This window comes from Pygocentrus nattereri, chromosome 11 (assembly GCF_015220715.1).
Source record: "Pygocentrus nattereri isolate fPygNat1 chromosome 11, fPygNat1.pri, whole genome shotgun sequence".
NCBI classification, from domain to species: Eukaryota; Metazoa; Chordata; class Actinopteri; order Characiformes; family Serrasalmidae; genus Pygocentrus; species Pygocentrus nattereri.
The window spans coordinates 9268957-9289503 of NC_051221.1; the positions used below are offsets into that span (position 1 = coordinate 9268957).

At 40.5% G+C, this 20547-nt stretch overlaps 1 protein-coding gene and 1 non-coding gene across 2 annotated transcripts in view; both read left to right on the forward strand.

Moving 5' to 3' along the window:
* sncb (synuclein, beta) overlaps positions 1 to 10191 on the forward strand; it is a 33238-nt gene extending 23047 nt beyond the window's left edge. The window contains exons 5-6 of the mRNA XM_017718381.2: positions 2757 to 2846; positions 9328 to 10191. Of these exons, the coding sequence (XP_017573870.1) occupies positions 2757 to 2846; positions 9328 to 9360 (123 nt within the window). The 3' untranslated portion in view covers positions 9361 to 10191. The remainder of the gene's footprint in view (positions 1 to 2756; positions 2847 to 9327) is intronic.
* LOC119264549 lies at positions 8075 to 8263 on the forward strand. Its single transcript, XR_005131116.1, has one exon. It is a non-coding gene; the product is annotated as a U2 spliceosomal RNA (small nuclear RNA).
* Positions 10192 to 20547: the final 10356 nt, after the last annotated feature.

Consider the following 20547-nt stretch of genomic DNA (forward strand, 5'->3'; position numbering starts at 1 on the left):
TGTGATGTTGCGTCACTCAGGTGGCCGGTCCAGACAGCCTCATAGCTGTGATGTTGTGTCTCTCAGGTGGCCAGTGCAGACAGCCTCGTAGCTGTGATGTTGTATCTCTGAGGTGGCCAGTGCAGACAGCCTCGTAGCTGTGATGTTGTATCTCTCAGGTGGCCAGTGCAGACAGCCTCGTAGCTGTGATGTTGTGTCTCTCAGGTGGCCGGTCCAGACAGCCTCGTAGCTGTGATGTTGTATCTCTGAGGTGGCCAGTGCAGACAGCCTCGTAGCTGTGATGTTGTATCTCCCAGGTGGCCGGGCCAGACAGCCTCGTAGCTGTGATGTTGTGTCTCTCAGGTGGCCAGTGCAGACAGCCTCGTAGCTGTGATGTTGTATCTCTCAGGTGGCCAGTCCAGACAGCCTCGTAGCTGTGATGTTGTGTCTCTCAGGTGGCCGGTGCAGACAGCCTCGTGGCTGTGATGTTGTGTCTCTCAGGTGGCCAGTGCAGACAGCCTCGTAGCTGTGATGTTGTATCTCTCAGGTGGCCAGTCCAGACAGCCTCGTAGCTGTGATGTTGTGTCTCTCAGGTGGCCGGTGCAGACAGCCTCGTAGCTGTGATGTTGTGTCTCTCAGGTGGCCAGTGCAGACAGCCTCATAGCTGTGATGTTGTGTCTCTCAGGTGGCCAGTGCAGACAGCCTCGTAGCTGTGATGTTGCGTCACTCAGGTGGCCGGTCCAGACAGCCTCTTAACTGTGATGTTGTGTCTCTCAGGTGGCCAGTGCAGACAGCCTCGTAACTGTGATGTTGTGTCACTCAGGTGGCCGGTCCAGACAGCCTCGTAGCTGTGATGTTGTGTCACTCAAGTGGCCAGTGCAGACAGCCTCGTAGCTGTGATGTTGTGTCAATAAGTTGACCATTCCAGACAGCCTCGTAACTGTGATGTTGTGTCTCTCAGGTGGCCGGTCCAGACAGCCTCGTAGCTGTGATGTTGCGTCACTCAGGTGGCCGGTCCAGACAGCCCTGTAGCTGTGATGTTGCGTCACTCAGGTGGCCGGTCCAGACAGCCTCGTAGCTGTGATGTTGCGTCACTCATGTGGCCGGTCCAGACAGCCTCGTAGCTGTGATGTTGCGTCACTCAGGTGCCCAGTGCAGACAGCCTCGTAGCTGTGATGTTGTGTCACTCATGTGGCCGGTCCAGACAGCCCCGTAGCTGTGATGTTGTGTCACTCATGTGGCCGGTCCAGACAGCCTCGTAGCTGTGATGTTGTGTCACTCATGTGGCCGGTCCAGACAGCCTCGTAGCTGTGATGTTGTGTCACTCAGGTGGCCGGTCCAGACAGCCTCGTAGCTGTGATGTTGTGTCACTCATGTGGCCGGTCCAGACAGCCTCGTAGCTGTGATGTTGTGTCACTCATGTGGCCGGTCCAGACAGCCTCGTAGCTGTGATGTTGTGTCACTCATGTGGCCGGTCCAGACAGCCTCGTAGCTGTGATGTTGTGTCACTCAGGTGGCCGGTCCAGACAGCCTCGTAGCTGTGATGTTGTGTCACTCATGTGGCCGGTCCAGACAGCCTCGTAGCTGTGATGTTGCGTCACTGAGTTTACCATTCCAGGCAGCTTTGTTGCTGTAATGTTGCGTCACTCAGGTGGCCGTTCCAAGCAGCCACCAAACTGAAATGTTGAGTTGCTCAGTTAAGTGGCTGGCCTGATCTATCAGCACACAAAATGTTTCATTCACTTTCTGTTTCTATAACTACATATAAGATGCACAAGACTTTCTTTATCACTGGTTAGACTGTGAAGTTTCCAGAGCAACTGCCTGAGCTCATTCACAGTGCAGTTCAGATACGTAAAAGCTTATTACTCTTTCGTTTATTCAGAAATTTGATAAAATACACCTGAGGTGTGACATCTTTCTGTTCATGTGAGACAAAGTAAATAAAAATAGGCAGATGTTTTGGCTTTGTTAGGTTGCATTCTTTACATATCAAATAAATGTCAAAACATCCCTGAGATATCATGTGATTATTGGATAATAATAGAAACGGCAGGAATAGCCACATTCTTGTGTCTGTCTCAAAGCCTTAAAAGAGTACATCTGAAGGTGAGGTTGTCCTCACCTTCAGACATATAAGTTACAGCATGAGTTGCAGAGTTACAAGCCTCCCAGAACATTCAGAGCAGCTCTTGTAACAATCCTATTGTGGTAGAGAGGTACACGGTGTGTATAATGGAGTTGTACGGTTGGTTGGACGTGCTGTATTGGGATGTAGGGATTACAGGCTGCAGAAACATGGCCTAATTGGCTAAGATTAGCGCAGTTTAAAAATAACCCCATGGCCCAGTGCAGAACAGCTACAACTCTTATTTACTATTACAATTCCCAATTATTTCCTAGACGTGATGATCAGCAAGGGGAAAATATCATATGAATTGAGCACTACCCATTTTATTTGAACTAAAATTATTACAAACCTATTCCTATTAACTGTTGTAGCACTTTCAAGCAGTGGTAATACGTATAGCATCTCCCACAAGGTTGATACAATAACAATTGCACTCAGATCTTCCACATAATAAGTCATGTCAGTCCATCCAGTCTTTCCTTCATATCTATGCAAATAAATAATTTTAAGTTGGAATTCCACGTTTTTTGGCAGCTTCATCTTCTGCTGTATTCTGTTCTAAAATAAAAGTCCCATTTTTGCTCAAGATTTATTGTAATGGTATTTATCCAGTGATGCATCTGCGGGTGTGTGTGTGTCTCCACAGCCTGAGGAGTTTGGTCAGGAGGCCACTGAGGAGCAGATGGGGGAGGCAATGATGGACCCAGAGGGAGAAGCATACGACGAGAATCAGCAGGTACAGCAAACACCACATGCTCTGAGATTCTGACTGAGCAGTGCTTTCAGTCAGTTATAGGGCGCTTAGCAAACACCACATGGACGATGTTGTTGTTTTCAGGGTTGTAAACAGTCTTAATCTGAACTTTAACCATTCATAAAGGTTTCTAGGCAATGCAGCAACTTTAATCCTTGCCCCAAAACTAGGGTTGTGAGCTGGCTGCAGATCGGTTTAATTCATGGTTTGGTTTTCGTTTCGATTCGGAAGGTTTATTTTTTGTAAATTAAGAAAGATTTGATTCAGTTAGATGCACTAAATAGCAGTTCAATTTGGAGAAATTATTCAGTTGTTCAGGCTTCTTTAAGAAATAATACGACACATAAAACTTATCTAAAATATCAACTAATATTGAATCATTAAGGAGAACATTTACAATGTCTGCACACTGCTGATGGGGGCGTAGTATCGATTGTGTTTTCCAAGTTCAGTACAACGTGGGCAAAGAGCTTTGTTTGGGTTCACTGAAGCATCTCCTCCATCATTCTTCACCGTCAACTGAACCACTTGAATTTTGGCATTTTATTGCTTTTACTTCTTAGAACCACTCATTTTTATTTGAGTTTCTTATCTCCGTTACTAATTCCTTGTGGTACAGCAGCCTGTGTCAGTGATGGGGACCCCGAAACTAATGAGCAATACTCACTGACATTTGCGCCAGTAGATGGAACTTAACATCACATTGGCGGTGTGGGTTAACAAGCAGCACTAAAAATGCTCATAGCAAAATCTTTAACACCGCTATTTCCTGGGAAGGCACTAGTAGTAAACGATTTATCTGTTGGAATTCTTTCTAAGGTATTAGTTTCACCCATTTTCCAAAAAAGCCAGATAACATAATGTACACTTAGGTACATAAAACATTCTAACGGTAGCTCTTTACCTGAATGGCTGAGTCAGGCCTCCTTCAGTGATCACGCCTTCCACACTGTGTAGTCAGTTATAGTCTGAGTTAAAATTACTCCAGGTGTTATCGAGATAACTAACATTACAGAGATATATGGAAGTTACGGCAGGACTCTTCAGGCAATGATGGATTTTAGCTTTGGTTTAGCCTTTTGCATAGCAGCCCACTAGCCAACTTAGTTTGTTGACTTAGACTGTGCTCCGTCAGTCAGCTGTATCACGTAGCGGTGTGGTCTGTTGCTTCAACTAAGCTGAGAAATCCGCTGAAAGATGCTGCTACTGAGAATGTGGATGACTGTAATATTTCCTGGACTACAGTCTGATGCTCAGGGATGTAAGCGCGAATGTAGTGGACACTCATGTGAGACAAATGACATTCTGTTGTGAAACAACATTCAGCCCCGTTGATGCCGAGCCAGAGAAGGTGCTGAGTGCTCACATAGACACAGATTTATACGGATATTGTTCAATTCTGTTTTCAACAATTTTGCATTTTGCAATCTTACTTAAACTTTCTTAAATCTATTTTACATTTACTCAATGGTTAAATGTCATTCTTACTACTAATTATTACCAATATCATAATAAATACTAATTATATATAGTACATAAACATTTCATTAACCATTTAATCCAACAAATTTTATATGTAAGTATGTATATATATATATATATATATATATATATATATATATATATATATATATATACAAACATTAGATTATAATATATATATATATATATATATATATATATATATATATATATACATATACACAATATACACATTATACCAGTGTTGCACCATTCCAATATACAATTTTTAAAAGCTAATAAAAGCTATGAATTGTACAGTTGTACGCCTCTCCATATGTGCAATATGTGAGTCTTAGCTAGATAAATGAGATGCAGGGTACACAGGGGACAGAATATTGATATATTGATATTAGATATGAATAGAAGATGTACAAGAGGTCAGTCTATACATGCAGGTATTAGATACCATAATTTAAAACTATAATATCCATAAGAAATGCGCTCTCTCCCTTCCCCTCTCTCTCTTTCTCTGTCTCTCTCTTTCTCTCTCTCTTTCCCTGCCCCCTGCCCCCTCATCTCTCTCTCTCTCGCTCCATCATTACCTCACTGTCGCGTCAAGTCCAGCTACATGGGTGTGGTAGTGACGTCCCAAGCCATGATGCACTGTGGGTAGTTACAGACCCCAACCCCCATGCCCCTCTCCCCACAGTGAAGAAATGGATTCTCCCTGTATCTCATGACCATGTGACCACTTTCATGGAGGCTACAGTCACGTGACATTGTCTTCTCCTGCTCTGTTCCTTAATGTCACCATGAGAGCGCAGAAATGATGCTCAGGCTGTGTCTCTGTGCATTGGCTGCCCCCTGCTGGATATTTGTGCATTTCAGTTTCATGAATTAAATAAATTCACCATTTCTTATTTATAATCATAATTAAATACTTACAGTGTAAACAAAGTCATTCAGAGTAGTTTGGTGGGAAATGCTCTGTTCTAGAGCAACATACAGAGTCAGGATTGTTCACAGCGGTGGTGATAGGAACCAGACGTCTCTAAAAGCTACACCACAGAAGGTTTTTACACAGAATGCTTACTAATACATCGCCTGATGTCTGAGAAATTGTTGTGTGATAGTTTTGAGGAAACATTTTGACCCAAAGCTTATTTTTTATACACATTCGTGACCCAGAAGTGCATGTTGGGTGTTGTAAAGCTAAATAGCCCCAAAGGAAACATACTTTTTCTGGTTTTCCACTATTTCACCATCAACATTGTAAACTCAGAAGTGTAGTAGGTTCTCTGGTGGTTTTGGACAGTAAATACCGCCACAGTAAAGAAATCTGAGTCTGTAAGTTTTTCTACAGTGAAACATTTCACTGATTGACTTAAGCAGAAATTTTGAACAACCTGTGTAATTCGCCCTTAACCCCTTACATGGGCAGAACTTTATTGCACGCTTCAATAATCTAAGAATAGCTCATCAAGTTGGCATTGAAGTCCCTATAGTTACTGAATAATAAGCCTTAGTATGTAATAAGCCTGGAGTTTTAAGGGATTAAAACTCAATAAAACGGTTAAATTGACAGCAATGGGCTTGTATCAGTTTAAATTTAAGCATTTGAAACTGGCCCTGCCAGACTAGCTGCACTGTTCTGCTCATTGATTTATCCATTGGTCTCCCACTAGCACTGACCAGTGTGTTCTGCTGATGGTGCTAAATATATCATTTTAAAATCTATTTAAAAGACAACATACAGCACACTGCAGCTGGATTTCAGCCTGTCCTACCATAGATGAAGCATCAAATTAGGGGAAAAAAATTCAATTGTACATGTTATCAACACTTTATTATCATGTCATTAATGTGTTATATTCAACAGGCCAACTTTTTATGTAAAAGTCCAGGTTTTACTCTAAAACTCTTTTACTTTCATAGTTTTTGAACCTGCAAAAATCTGCTAAAATGATAATGCGCAGTCGATTTATATATAAACAGATTTACCTTAATTGTATCAAGACCTCAAGATAATAGTACAACACATAATATAATGAAGTGATCAAACCCAAAAGTGTGTCAGAACGCCCTAAAAATGTCAGATGGCACAGTCAAGCCAAAAATGCCTATAATTTACACCTGTGTTTAGCAAGTTGTCAACATGTTGAAAAAAGCATTTATTGCCAAAAGGGGAACTTTGCAGAACCGCTCACAGTGTTTAATATATCACTGATGTCGGAAGAACACTTTGTATCTCCATTTTTGTCGTTTTTCAGTTTTTGACGTAATTTGAAAATACCAGTTACCCTTTATATTATATTATATGTAAATTTTATGATGGACCGACCAAAAGAAATGGCTTAAAATGATTTCATTAAAAGTAAAGTAGGTTTTTTTTACTTCTCCTGTAAAGTGACCATTTTGGAGATACAAGGTTTTCTTCTGACAACAGGGATATGTTAACAGGGAGATTTTGTTCCAAGTGCATCCCCCCCCTTCTTCTTCTTTCGCCTGCTCCCTTTAGGGGTCGCCACAGCGGATCATCTGCCTCCATCTTGCCCTATCCACTGCCTCCTCTATTTTCACACCAACCATCTCCATGTCCACCTTCACTACATCCATAAACCTTCTCTGAGGTCTACCTCTTCTCCTTCTACCCAGCAGCTCCATCTCCAACATTCTTTGACCAATATATCCACTATTCCTCCTCAACACATGTCCAAACCATCTCAACCTGGCCTCTCTGGCTTTATCTCCAAACTGCTCCACCTTCACTGTCCCTCTGATCTGCTCATTTCTAATCTTGTCCATCCTTGTCACTCCCAACGAAAATCTCAGCATCTTCATCTCCGCCACCTCCAGCTCAGCCTCCTGTCTTTTAGACAGAGCCACAGTCTCCAAACCGTACATCATAGCAGGACGCACACACATTAAATAAAAAAATAAAAACAAACACAGCATGAAAAAAGGTATTTTCAGTTTTCTCAGGATCTCTCTCAGGAGTTATTCAATTTCATTTTCATGACACAACAAATGTCTCAAGATCACGAGGTACTGATGCCACTGTCATGACAATGCAGATGTGTTCTCGAGACATTTATTCGATCATCACAACATAATGAAGACTGTCTTGAGGTATTTGTGCAATTATCACAACAATAATTGAGGTATTCGTACCATTATCACGATATAACAAATGTTATCCCAAGATATTAATGTCGTTATCATGTTATTTTGATCATAACATGTTATTTTGATTAAACATCATCCATCGTGTCATAATGATGACATAAATAACTCAAGATCCCAGGAAAACTAATTAAAATAACTCATTTTCACAGAAAAACAAAGTCAAAACATGAATCCAATCTGCTTCTGTAGACAGTATTATTTTTAAATCATTTTATTTTATTTCCAGTTGGTTTAGTTGTTCTGTCACAGCTGTTCAACAAAAAGCTTCAACAGGTTTAGAATTCAAAGTGGTCCTGCTGTTACAGTCTTGATCAGTATCTGACGAAACAGGCTGCAGGCCGAGTATTGTCTGACAGCAGTGATGTAATGTGTCCATTTTCTGTTTTTGCATGTGGAATGTAAGACGTGTACTTTGCTTGGCTGCAAACCAGTCATTACTTGGCATCCAGCCTCAGTGAAAAAAACGTGACATTGTCACAGACGTCATGGCTTCTCAGCCAGTCAGGTTGTGACAACTGAATTGTTGTATAAATGAAGATATATTGTCATTTTTGTGAGAAATTACTTCATAGTATGCTTTTTTGAGTAGTGTAGTATCTGTTCTTATCAGTTTAATATCTATCTCTATATGAGGACTACGTATTGAATTGATTTTAAGAACAGGGAGACGGAAGAGGTTCTTGCTCTGTCCGCTCCACGCATCGACCTGGTATTGTAGTACCTCCAGAAAAGTTCTGGGGGCAGTCGTGGGCTGGTGGTTAGGGAACCGACCCTGTGACTAGAACATTGCTGGTTCGATCCCCAGAGCTTGACAGTACATGTCTGAGTTGCCCTTGTGCAAGACACCTAACCTCCTACTGCTCCCTGGGCGCTGCAGATAGGGCTGCCCACCACTCCGGGCAAGTGTGCTCACTGCCCCCTAGTGTGTGTGTGTGCTCACTAGTGTGTATGTCTTACGTCACGGATGGGTTAAATGCATAGGTAAAATTTTCCCAAAATTTTGGGACTAATAAAGGTCTCTTAATCCTATATGGTGAATGTTATCAGTTCTTACAGCAGTGGTTTTCAGTCCAGTTCTATCCCACCTTGTAACACCTGTAAGCACCTGGAGGACCTTAAGGAACAGTTTGAGAACCACTGAACTATAAAATACTGTAGCACATCCTGCAGTCTTCACATACTCCATTATAGTACACATCCAGTTAAACAGGACTCATTGAGCACTTTTTCTAATGAAGCATGCAGTCGTTTAGTGTTTTTAAGTACTGTTCATATCCGCCATACGTTCAGAAAAGCATATTGTTATGTTGTCTATCCTGATGGGGATAACATATCATAATATTGCTCACAATGTAGCCCAGCTGTAGTGGAATCATGCAGTGCTGCACATTCATCCATGTAGAAGTCCTGTGTTAACCAAAAAAGAGAACAGACTTTTGATCAAATTAATATCCAGAATCCCTCATATTCAGAAATCTTGCCGATAGCATTCAAGTCATTTTGACATGAAATTACAGTAACGCTTTACAAAATCTTGTAGATGGACTTAAAGATGGACAGAAAAATGGATATTATAGTAGCCAAAAAAGAGATTCATCAATATGTTAACGCACTTAGTTTTGGGATTGAATGTCCAACTTGATCATAAAGGTGTGATGGTCAGGTGTCCACATACTTCTGGCCATGTAGTGTGTTTGAATGGTTTCTTGGCTGTTTGAACTTTTGAAGCCAAGGCATAAATAAATGGCTTGGTTCACGTTTTTGCCTGTCAACTAAATGAATTCTTTATGCTCTTTCTTTTCTTTTCCACCAGGAGCAGACTCAAGATTACGAGCCCGAAGCGTAAAGTGTCCATGCCGAAACAATGTCCAACCAGCAGCACAATAATGTTTCTAACAATAATAAGGACAAATGCTGAACTCATCACAATAACCCCTGTTGCAAAAAACAGCAAAAAAACGAAAAAAAAAAATGCAGTTATTCCTGCCGAAAAAAAGTTCTTCCTATCAGATATATATATAAATATAAATATACTTTTAATATGATCTATTGTAAATGTCCTGTTCTGGCTGTAATGTGGTGGGTGTAGTTTTCTCTATTGACTGCAGGGGGCAGCTCCGTCTCATTTCCTTGATTCCCTCCCAATGAAACGAGACTCGCTCCCCCTCCGTGGCTCTTTGTGCCTGTGTACATGTGTTTCTATTTGTGTAATAGATGTTTCTGATCTTCCAATGTCACGTTGGAGGTGAATAAAAACAACAACAAAAAAAATATTCTAATAAACATGAGGAGAACGATGATATTATATAAAGCTGTGTACGATGCCTGTTTGTGGGATTTTATTTACTTCCTTTATTTTTCATTGATTATTGAAGCAAAGTTGTTTATTTAATGTTTTTCAAGTAAGAGTTTTATACATTGTAACTTTATAGTTGCTTGTGATATCATTCCAGTGAACTCTCTGTTAGAAATGGGCAGTTTGTATCTGTTTGTGTGTTTGTGTGCGTGCGTTTGTGTACTGAAGATTTTAAAAGTCAGTGTAAATGTGTCTTGAGGTGTTTATGGGTATAAGATTAGTGCTTTACAATGCTGGAAATGTCGATTTACAGGTTTCTGTGTCACGCAAGACAAGCAAATCCTCTGTAAATAAAGAAATAAAAACAACAAAAAAATGTTATCGTCATTCTGTGACTCCTTTTCTAGAGTTTGGACACTAAAAACTTCTTCAGCTCCAGGTTAATATGGTCTTACAATATGTCATCAGGTTCAGAATCTGTATTTCCTGTATTAAAAAGTATGCAAAACTGAGAGCACCCCTGGTCAAATGACGTGTTTTGTTGATTTTCTAAGTGTAAATAAGTAACACATCCTCTATACTGAACACTCTTCATCGCACTTTAATGCACAGTTACTGTTTATTTGCTGAATTTAATTAAGTTTACATTAAGTGACTCTTATTAGTCCCACAACAGGGAAATTTCACCTCTACATTTAATCCATTCGTGCAGTGAAACACCACATACACACTAGTGAAGACACACACACTAGGGGGCAGTGAGCGGTGGGCAGCCCTATCTGCAGCACCCAGGAAGCAGTTGGATGTCTTGCTCAAGGGCACCTTAGTCATGTACTTTCAGCTCAGGGCATCAAACCAGTGACCCTCCGGTTGCAAGGCTGGTTCCCTAACCTCCAGCCCATGACTACCCCAAGAGACTGGGTATAAATTATTTTGCCTGTGCAAAATGTTATACTATGTTTCATATTTTATGTATTTTTCCCAGTATGTTAAACATAAAATTGCTTTATTTAAGTGTGATCTTTACAGAGGATTTTTAACTTATTTCCACTGAGAAAGTCAACCATGCATATAATTTGACCTGAAGTGCACAAACCTTTGCATACAACTGTATTTTGTCTTAATTCTGCTCACAAAACACAACTGTAAGACTCAATTTTTAGGCGAACCCCCAAGACTCCACCCTTTAACCCACTGAGACAACAAATATTTTTATCCTGTATATAATATACATACACAGTATCATCCTATAAACAGGATGCATGTACTGTGCCTGGTATGGACAGTTACACTATAAACATAATATAACACTAAAAGATATACACAGGTACATGATAAATGCCAGTGACGCATGCAAATTTGAATATGCGCAGTAAAAGATGTGCAGCAGTTGTTGTAAGGGAATTCCACCAATTTTTCAGAATTTCTGACTAATTCAATGGTTGAGATGTAAATAGTCATTCAGAGTGGGTTCGTGTGAAATGGTTCATTGTTGAGAAGCATACTGACTGATTTCTTTACGGTGGTGGTGATGACCAGTGTCGTCTGAATTGTTCGTGATACAGTGCAAGGGGCATGTACCCCTACACTGTGAATAGGCTTTAAAAATAAGTTTGGGCCAAAGAAAGTCCACTAAACTATCTTAAAACAATGCCTCATATATCAGACAGCCTATATGTAAGTGTGTTGTGTAATAATATTGTGAGGGAGCTTTTAGAGGCATCAAACTCTTGATCAGTTGGAACTGTTAAACAATTCTGAAGACTCTGTAGGACAGAGCTTTTCACATCAAACCACTCCAAATAACTTTGTTTATGTCATATGCAGAAGATTTGAAGAAGAAAAAAAACTACGAGCATTGATAATAACGTATGTTATCAGTGTCACTGCTGAGCTGAGAATGGATAGCTAATAGTCCAACAGTTTAAGAACAACATTTCTCAATGTGCAATTGCAAGGAATTTAGGGATTTCATCATCTACAGTCCATAATATCATCAAAAGATTCAGAGAATCTGGAGAAATCTCTGCAAGTAAGCGGCAAGGCAGAAAACCAACATTGAATGCCCGTGACCTTCGATCCCTCAGGCGGCTCTGCATTAAAAACCTACATCATTCTGTAATGGATATTCCCACATGGGCTCAGGAACACTTCAGAAAACCACTGTCAGTGAACTCAGTTCGTTGCTCCATCTACAAGTGCAAGTTAAAACTCTGCCATGCAAAGCGAAGCCAGATATCAACAACACCCAAAAACACCGCCGGCTTCTCTGGGCCGAGCTCATCTGAGATGGACTGACGCAAAGTGGAAAAGTGTCCTGTGGTCTGACGAGTCCACATTTCACATTGTTTCTGGAAATCATGGACATCGTGTCCTCCGGGCCAAAGAGGAAAAGGACTGTCCGGATTGTTATCAGCGCAAAGTTCAAAAGCCAGCATCTCTGATGGTGTGGGGGTGTGTTAGTGCCCATGGCAGGGGTAACTGGCACATCTGTGAAGGCACCATTAATGCTGAAAGGTACATACAGGTTTTGGAGCAACATCTGCTGCCATCCAAGCAACGTCTTTTTCAGGGACGTCCTGCTTATTTCAGCAAGACAATGCCAAGCCACATTCTGCATGTGTTACAACAGCGTGGCTTCATAGTAAAAGAGTGCGGGTACTAGACTGGCCTGCCTGCAGTCCAGACCTGTCTCCCATTGAAAATGTGTGGCGCATTATGAAGCACAAAATACGACAACGGAGACCCCGGACTGCTGAGCAGCTGAAGTTGTACATCAAGCAAGAATGGGAAAGAATTCCACCTACAAATCTTCAACAATCAGTGTCCTCAGTTCCCAAACGCTTATTGAGTGTTGTTAAAAGGAAAGGTGATGTAACACAGTGGTAAACACGCCCCTGTCCCAACTTCTTTGGACCGTGTTACAGGCATCAAATTCAAAATGAGGGAATATTTGCAAAAAACAATAAAGTTTATCTGTTTGAACATTAAATATCTTGTCTTTGTAGTGAATTCAATTAAATATAAGTTGAAAAGGATTTGCAAATCATTTTATTCTGTTTTTATTTAGGTTTTATGCAACATCCCAATTTCACTGGAATTGGGGTTGTAGATTACATAACTACATCACATCAGAATTATGGGTAAAGTGTCAAAGAATGTCCCACTTCAGCAATATTTGCCGTGTTAGTGTGATGTCTAGTCCTGCCACAAACACTGCAAACTGGATCCTCAATACAAAACGTCTGGGCATGCCTGGTGTGGACCCACTAGAGGCCCACTGTCCCACATTGTACAGTGTTTTCCCTGCTGCAAATGCGCCTGATTCAACTCATTAGCAGCCCATTACTGAGGTAAAGTGGCTGCATTAAAGCAGGAAAAGCATTAAAATGCACAGGACATTAAAATCCTCCAGGGCCAGGGTTGAGAAACACTGCTGTCTATTATGCACATGAACAGAGTGCCTAGTGCAACAGTTGAGTTTCTCTTCTCTTCACTTGTTTATCTCTCTCTGCTCCTCTTCTCTTCACCCCCCACAGGATGTCTGGCTGAAGCTGTAAAGAGCTGCTGAGTGAAGCAAATGTCTCTCTGTCATGGGCAACACAGCAGTGTAAGCCTGGTCTCATTGACGGCTCAGCGTGTGTAATCGGTGGGGAATGTGAGGGTGTGTTCACCCTGCTTCAGGCCAGAGTATTAAAAGGGCAACCCTGCCCACCCCACCACACTCCTGCCCCTCATACAGGCCGTGTGGGTCCCTGAGAGCCACCACAGAGTAACATGGCCTCCTTTAAGAAATCTCTAGAAGGGCTGAAGAGCACCACGCAGTCAGCCACCAAAGGCGTCGCTGACACGGCAGGTAAATTATTCAGAAAATACTATAAATTGTTCAATATTTACTTTAAATAATTCAGTATTTACTCTAAATCATTCAGTATCTAATATGAATTATTCAATATCTACAATAGAAATATTCACTAACTACAATTATTCAGCATATATTGTAAAATATTCAGCATATACTCTTAAATATTCAGTAACTTTTCATTTTAAATGAATCAGCAACTACAATAAATTATTCAGGAACTACAATGAAATATTCTGTAACTACAACAAATCACAAAAAACAACTACACATGATTCATTAGCCACTATAAATTACTCACGAACCCCTATAAACTACTCAGTAAGGGCAACAAATATTTCAGTAACTACTATACATTACCCAGCATGTATAACACATTATTCAGCAACAGCTGCTACATGTTATTCAGTATCTAATATGAATTATTCAGCAAGCACCATGAATTCCTCTGTATCTTGAGAGGAGGTTTTAATCTGTTTTCATATCAACATCTCACAACCAGTGATAGAAAAGTATTACTTACAGTCAATGTTAGTTTTGCATATGCACATGATGGCTCTAAATAACAACGGTGTTTGGATTCTGGACTGTTTATCTTTATTTTGTATTGTTTTAATATAACCATACAAAATAGGCTAATATCTCAGGCTTGCTGTGGTGATGATGATGATGACTGTGCATGTGTGTTGGGGAAACGCAGACCAGCACCTTTCCTAATGTGATTTCAGTGCAAGCAGCGCAAGATGCCGTTCACCAGGTGGCAGAGTCCTCCAAAGAAACCACCAACGTGGGTAAGAGAGAGAGAGAGAGAGAGAGAGAGAGAGACACACAGAGACAGAAAGAAAGAGAGGGAGGCATATATATATATATATATATATATATATATATATATATATACATATCGGTGTTGTCTGAAGAAAACCTCGTATCTCCAAAAACATACTTTACTTTTAATGCAAGTCAATGGAAGCAAGTCATTTTGGTCCATTCATCATGAAAATTACACACAATGTACACACAAGGGCAACAGGTTTTTAAAAAATATGTCAGAAACTGACAGAAAAAGAAAAATGGAGATAAGAGGTTTTGTTCTGACTGCAGTGCTATAAAGATATAAACATGTACATAAACATAGAAGGTCCTGGTTCTATGTTTATATACACGTTCAACACAAATGTCCTTATCAGATGAACTCATTGTTACTTTTTAATACATCTCTTTTTCAGTTAAGAGCCACACATTTCGCATTGAATTCAAATATTATAAACAAATGTGTCGCTGTTGTCGGAAGAAAACCTCATATCTCCAAAATGGGAACTTTACAGGAGAAGGAATAAACCCACTTTACTTTTATTGATGTCAATGGAGTCAGACATTGTTCCAAGTAATTTTGGGTCATTTCTTTTGGTCCATTGATCATGAAATTTGCACACAATGTAAAGAGCAACAGGCATTTTCAAACTATGTCAAAAACTAAAAAATGACAAAAATGGAGATACGAGGTTTTCTCCCAACAACAGCTATATGTCCTCATTACTTTGCGTCAAAGCTACACTGTATGTCTGAAGTCTGTAGATACCTGCTCCTCCCGCGTCTCCTCTGATATCAGGGCTATTAATAGGGAGTTTATTCCTCCTTTCGTGCAGCAACACACTCTACTCTTCTGGGAGCTGAAGGCTTAATGTGTCAAACTAATTAGCATCAGTGAAATCAACCAATCTTGTTTTGGTGGGACCAATGGGTGGGACACATTTTGTGAGAAAAATGTCACTCTAGGCCTTCTGGAAGTTCTAGACATGCCACTGACTGCAGGTATGAGTGGTGGCCTGACCAGTGTGTTTTAATTAGTTGTTATGAAGGGAAAGCAGCCATAGCTCTTTGTCAGGACTCTTTTTACAGGCCTTTTAAGAGGTCACTGTGAAACTGAGGGAAAATATGTGGTGTTATATGGTCTGTATGTAATAGTAATGATAATATGTCTTTTAGAAGCTTCAAATAAGCCATGAAAATTTCTTTTCCAATCTTTGAATGTCAGTGTTTAGTCTAGAACGGCCAAAAATGTTCATGTGAAATATCATATTTAAGTATGTTCACTGTAGAGCAGGGGTGTCAAACTCAACCACCAAAAGGGCCACATTAAAAAATCTCAACAAGTCCGTGGGCCAGCTGTGTTTTTATCAAGCACTGAATACTTGAATGATTCAAAAATCATTTTAGATAAAAACAAATAGTTTTATATAAAACAGTAGACTACATTAGCTGCAGGTCACTGTCAAGCCTCTTTAAATGTCCCCAATGTACAGCAGTTGCTTTTAAAACAGCCCATTAGCTTGCACTGGACACCTGGCATGTTTTCTGTTTAGATTTTGAAGCACTGTCCCATAGATCATTATTGGGGGTGGGAGCACACGTTACATTGCAGTGCATGCTGGGAACTGTAGTTCAGCTCATGGCGACATGGGCTAAAATTATTAGAAATTTAAAGTCATTTCGTGAGCCGAATACGATTGTGCCATGAGCCTGACTTGTGTTTGACACATGGGCTGTAGAAGGTGTATTAACTTATTTTCACCCAGAAAATGACTCAACCTGGGGTCATGTGACTCTGTGGGCAGAACCGAAGGCCGAGCTGTAATAGTCCTGGTTTGCTGCTGCGCTATAAAGTACACAGTGTACTATTTCGAACACAGCCTGTGTGTGTTGTTGTCTTGGGCTGTACAGTTTACAGATTACGTTCATGTTCATTTTAATGTTCATGTTCATGTGTCTGTATTGTGTACAGCTGCTGAGGAGGCATCCAGACAAACACAGTCTGCTATCAGCACAGCGGCAGGCAAAGCCTCAGACACCATAAAGGAATTTGGACACCAACTGGGGACCAAGTAACCACAGCACTGCTGCAACCTGCCCTTCATTTAAATCAGGACCACCGCAAAGCAAACCAGTTCATTCTCTTGTATTGCCACACTGCAAACCCTGTTGAGCCTTTTCTAATGCAGGTTTCACATTCCACTCAGCTGATAACCATTTTCCGGACCCCTACCTTCGGAAGTGTTGCATTTATATTGCTAACTGTAACGTTGGGACAATAAAAGATGTGATTTTCGTGTGTCTACGTCATTAATCAGTCCATAAAGCATACAAATGAGAGCCATTGAATATTCAGGGAACATAATTGCTCAGGAGAGGCACGCCTGACGGGACTGCATGGTGATAAAAATGTATGAGTGAGTATGAGTTATGAATATCAATTTAGAAAATATTAACAACGTCTCTGAGCTGCGAGAGGTCTGTGCTTGTACCACATAAACAAGGCCGACCTCTGGCATAAGGGTTCAGAGCCAAGCCCCACGTTTTGTATGGTGTTCGCCCTGTATGCTTAGTCATCTCCTCCCAGTGGTATACGCTGCTTTTTTATTAATTTTTTATTTGTCTTTTGCACGATCAATGGAAGAGTGCTATATGGAGAGGCTCTAGAGAAGTGATGGTGTGTCGCTATGGCAACGTAATACAGACATAGCTATGAGCTTTCATTCAGATGGCCTCAGGCAGGATCCCGCTCTGCTTCATTTAGTATTCCACCTGCAAAAACTGTTTCCCCTGGTTTTCTTGACTGTTTCACTGGTGAGATCCGTAAAAAGTCAGTTGTTATTGTCGACAAATTGTACGGTGTTTTATTCAGCTTATTCACATTTGTTGTGCCTCAGTGGCTCCGAACTAGTTAAGTACATTGTTATGCAGAGGTTCACCTTAAGTGCCACAGTGGTGCACGGACACTGTCGAGGGCAGAGGCTGAGGTTTTCAGGAGGACATTTTGTAAGGGCACTTCTGGAAGAGGATTTCTTAGGCAAAGAAAATACAGTTATTCTAACATTGTGGAAATTCCGTATGAAGATCTGATTTTAATTATACAATGATAATTGCATTTAGCTCATCTAAAGAATGTATTCTTCTTCTTCTTCTTCTTCTTCTTATTATTATTATTATTATTATTATTATAATACTTCATCTTCTTATTATTGGTGTACATTTGCAGCCATCCTTTAAAATAGTGACTTTAAATATTAAAACATTAAATATTATTTAAAAATGTAAATATATTAAAATATGTCATATGTGACTTTTAACGCATTAAAGGGCCAGAGCCCACTGCTGGGCCCAAAGTTCTACTAGACACTGCTATAACTTAAGAACAGCTTTGCATTGAAGTCCCTGTAGTTACTGAAAAATAAGCCTTAGTACGAAATACACCTGACATTTTAAGGGGTTAATTAACCAAAATCAAATAAAAAAAAATATTCAATTGGATCAAAAAGCTATAAAAACTGAGGTTTTCATACGATTATGGAGGGAAATTGTTCAACTGGGAGTGATTATGGTCATTGCGATGAAGCTGAAGTTAGCTTCTTCTTTAGCAACTTCTTGTTCAAATTTTCATGTTCCACCTTAACTGCCACAGCAGTTACATCCTAGTGCATGTTTATAGTGCTGCACCATTTAGGGTGGAACTGAAAATTCGACTAAGAAGCCAACTTCTATGTTGTTATTAGTGCCATTCTATGTTGTTTCCATCATGTAGACATTTCATTATGGTATATTTATTGCCAAATAAGACCTCCCAGTATCTCACACTGTGCAGTCAGGCTGCTATACACTCACTGGCCGCTTTATTAGGTACACCGGTTCAGTTGCTTGTTAACACAAATAGCTAATCAGCCAATCACACGGCCACAACTCAGTGCATTTAGGCATGTAGAGGTGGTCAAGACAACTTGCTGAAGTGCAGACGGAGCATCAGAACGGGGAAGAAAGGGGATTAAAGTGACTTTGAACATGGCGTGGTTGTTGGTGCCAGACGGGCTGGTGTATTTCAGAAACTGCTAATCTACTGGGATTTTTACTCTCAACCATCTCTAGGGTTTACAGAGAACGGTCCGAAAAAGAGGAAATATCCAGTGAGCGGTCAGTTGTGTGGACGGAAATGCCTTGTTGATGTGAGAGGTCAGAGGAGAATGGGCAGACTGGTTCCAGATGATAGAAAGGCAACAGGATCTCAAATAACCAAAATCTCTGAGGAACGTTTCCAACACCTTGTTGAAAGTATGTCATGAAGAATTAAGGCAGTTCTGAAGGCAAAAGGGGGTCCAACCTTTCACTAGCAAGGTGTACCTAATGAAGTGGCCAGTGATTGTAAATGAATAATATCATAAATTTACGGATGCCACCAAACTGTGCCTGGCTTGCAGTTATACAGAGGTTATACAGAGTTAAGTTGTACAGAGGTTTTGCACAGAAATACGTTGGCCATTTAGAGCTAATTCAAGAAAGTGCACTGTTTATTCTGAGACAAAAGTGGCAGGCGATCGAGACTATAATGGATTATATTATAATAGGTCATATTAGTCAGAACATAGAAGTTTTACCTGGACATATTTATGTTAAATGTCTTCCTATGGCCTGTAATTTGCATATTGCTGCTGGAAAGTCAGCATTTCTGTCCCATATCCATTGTTTGGGAATATGTTTACATCACGTCCATAGACAAGAAGTCATTTTACAGCGCAGAGAATGGCGACCAATATGGCGACCAAGTGGCTTCACTTCATTAGGTATATTGTATGTCATCAGCACTCCTAGTTCTCTCTATATATATCTATGGGATCATCATAGATCCCATCACTGTATCTCATCTCTTTCTTCAGGCATGCCTAATTAGAGGAACTACACACTCCATATGTCCAAAAGCTTGAAGACATCTGCTCAACCAAGGCTATTAATAGGGTTTATGTCCTCCTTTACTGCAGTAACAGCGTCTACTTTATTGGGAAGGCTTTACACTAGATTTTGGAACATTGCTGTGAGGATTTGATTACATTCAGTCATAAGAGCATGAGTGAGGTCAGGGATGGTCAGTTCTGGATCACTCCAACCCATGATAAAGGTACTGGATGGAGCTCCATCACTCCAGACAACACAATTCCACTGTTCTACAGTCCAGTGCTGGTGGGCTTTAAACCCCTCTAGCTGACGCTTGGCACTAGGCATGGCGACCTTAGGCTTTTGGCTTGCCAGCTTTATGGATAGATATCCAATTTCTGTATTTTGTAAAATATCTAAGCAAGGTTAATACTTCTCTACACAGGTAACCTGCACATCTCAACCTGCTACAAATGAAAACATTAACTTTGTTTCCAGCACCTACTGTTTATGAACGCAGCGAGAGTGCAAACTTATCCCATAGGTGGGGTTAACTGTAACAGATGGAGAGGATAGTTGTAACAATCACTGAAAAGTCTGGTGAATCAACTCAGAACACAACTAATTCAGTGCAGTTTTATGCTTTTTTGTCCAGATAAGCTTTCCAACCTAAATACATATACAATGTATACCAAAATGAATTGTGCCTAAATTTGAATAGACTGTGCCTAAATTTGAATACTCTGTGCATAAAAACTTTCCAAAAAGGTTCTACTACTGTTACAATGTCAAGCTTGTAAAAATATAAGAACCCTTTTTTGTGTTACATAAAACCATTTTCAAAATGGTTCTACATAGAATCATATACAACACATTCTCCATTCTCAAGTCTGAAGAACAATTTCACCATGCAGATAACTATTTAAGCATGCAAATGGTTCTTTAGACCACTGTCTTTACTAGAGAAGCCTAGAAGAACTGTTTTTGTTTAAAGATTGTATAGCTCTGGCTGACAAAGGTGTTCAGATGTCCAAACATCCATAGAAAAGCATTGAGCCTAAGGCCACCATGCTCAATGGCAAGAGTTGGCTGAAAAGGAATAAAGCCCCCCAGCATTGGGCTGTGGAGCAGTGGAGCTGTGTTCTCTGGAGTGAAGGAGCTCCATTCAATACCTTGGG